At 37.7% G+C, this 1,386-nt stretch overlaps 2 protein-coding genes across 2 annotated transcripts in view; one reads left to right on the top strand and one right to left on the bottom strand.

The window, feature by feature from the left end:
- Positions 1-606, bottom strand: part of SARC_00361 (hypothetical protein) — a 3,237-nt gene extending 2,631 nt beyond the window's left edge. Inside the window, exon 1 of the mRNA XM_014305964.1 lies at positions 198-606. Within this exon, the coding sequence (XP_014161439.1) occupies positions 198-416 (219 nt within the window). The 5' untranslated portion in view covers positions 417-606. The remainder of the gene's footprint in view (positions 1-197) is intronic.
- Positions 607-1,006: 400 nt separating this feature from the next.
- SARC_00362 (hypothetical protein) overlaps positions 1,007-1,386 on the top strand; it is a gene marked incomplete at both ends in the record, with an annotated part of 2,912 nt that continues 2,532 nt past the window's right edge. The window contains one exon of the mRNA XM_014305965.1: positions 1,007-1,252. Within this exon, the coding sequence (XP_014161440.1) occupies positions 1,007-1,252 (246 nt within the window). The remainder of the gene's footprint in view (positions 1,253-1,386) is intronic.

Here is a 1,386-nt window from a genome sequence, read left to right on the forward strand (position 1 = left end):
TATATATATATCGCTGCAATGACAAAAATTGGTAGTATTCAAGCAGAATTTACCATGGCGCATTTTGCCATTAAAAATATGATTACGATGGATATGGCTTCGCCGTGGGTGTAGACGTCCTTCTATATTAAAATTCAAGCACACAAATAAAAAACATTCTGCAATCACAGCCAAGCAGCATTCCATATATAACTTACCTTAGGATAAAATATAACGCCCATGTGGCTGGATATTTCTTCGAAAGTGACTGTGTACAGCAGCATGCAATCCCATTGTGGTGACACATTGAGATTCCACATTAACTGCGATGGGTAGTTGGGCCACTCGACGTTAATTGTCTGTCGAGTGACTAATGCTTGCAACACATCGTCCAGCTCGTCTTTCAACGCTAATAGTAATGGATTAGAGTTATCCATAATGATAGGTATTGTAAATTCTATATCTAAATATCGAACTAGACTACGCTTGTCCCGTCTTCAACTAGGTACTCTCAGTGCCTCTCTTATACATTGATCTGAGTTACCTGACAAGTGTCCACACCTCACTGGAGAATATGTATATATGCGTGGTTATGAGATATATTCATGTACTAATATTAGAGTCACAGACTCATATATGGCTATGTTTCAGCCACGTAAATACTCTATATATGTATTTTATAATAGAAATACAAAATAGTTTATCCTTGATATGTAGTATTTATGTTTTGTAACATTTTAATGGTGGTAAAATACATTTGTTCCATATATAAAATAAATAAATAGCCGTATTCTCTTGGTTTTTAGGGGGTAAACTGAATAAAAGGTTCGGTACTATTTTCGAATCTTCGGAAAGTCTGAAGTTTGAACACTCTCGACGCTCTACATCGCGCAGTATTTATAATTTATAAATATGATGCCTGTAGCTATGTAAATATCGTATATATGTGTATATGGATATAGATTTAGATATATCGACGTAAACGAGTCACCGATAAACCTTCACGTACGCATAACTTATTATAATAATGGGAGCGAGGTCACCTTTCCAAGGCGCGCAAGGCGTAGTACCATACCTGCCGGCGGATAGTGGTGTAGATAAACAAGTGGTTAAATATCTGCCAGTGGATACTGACTGGGATACAACGGAGTGTTATATGATCGTCTCTGCAGGCGAAAGTCGTTCAAGGGAAGATGCTACATCGCTGCTGAATAATGTTCGATGGAGCTATGTGATGTCTGATCCGGCGTTCAAGGAAGACTGTGGATTCAAGGTGTGTTTAAGCACTTTGGAATGAGGTACCTATGTTGTTGTTCAGCTTTTAAGTATCGTATGCGTGGGCGTATCAGAGTGGACGTTGATTTGATTCTGACGCTTCTTATGTTTGTGTATTTTTGTAGTATATAT

Source organism: Sphaeroforma arctica, assembly GCF_001186125.1.
Source record: "Sphaeroforma arctica JP610 unplaced genomic scaffold supercont1.10, whole genome shotgun sequence".
NCBI lineage: Eukaryota > Ichthyosporea > Ichthyophonida > Sphaeroforma > Sphaeroforma arctica.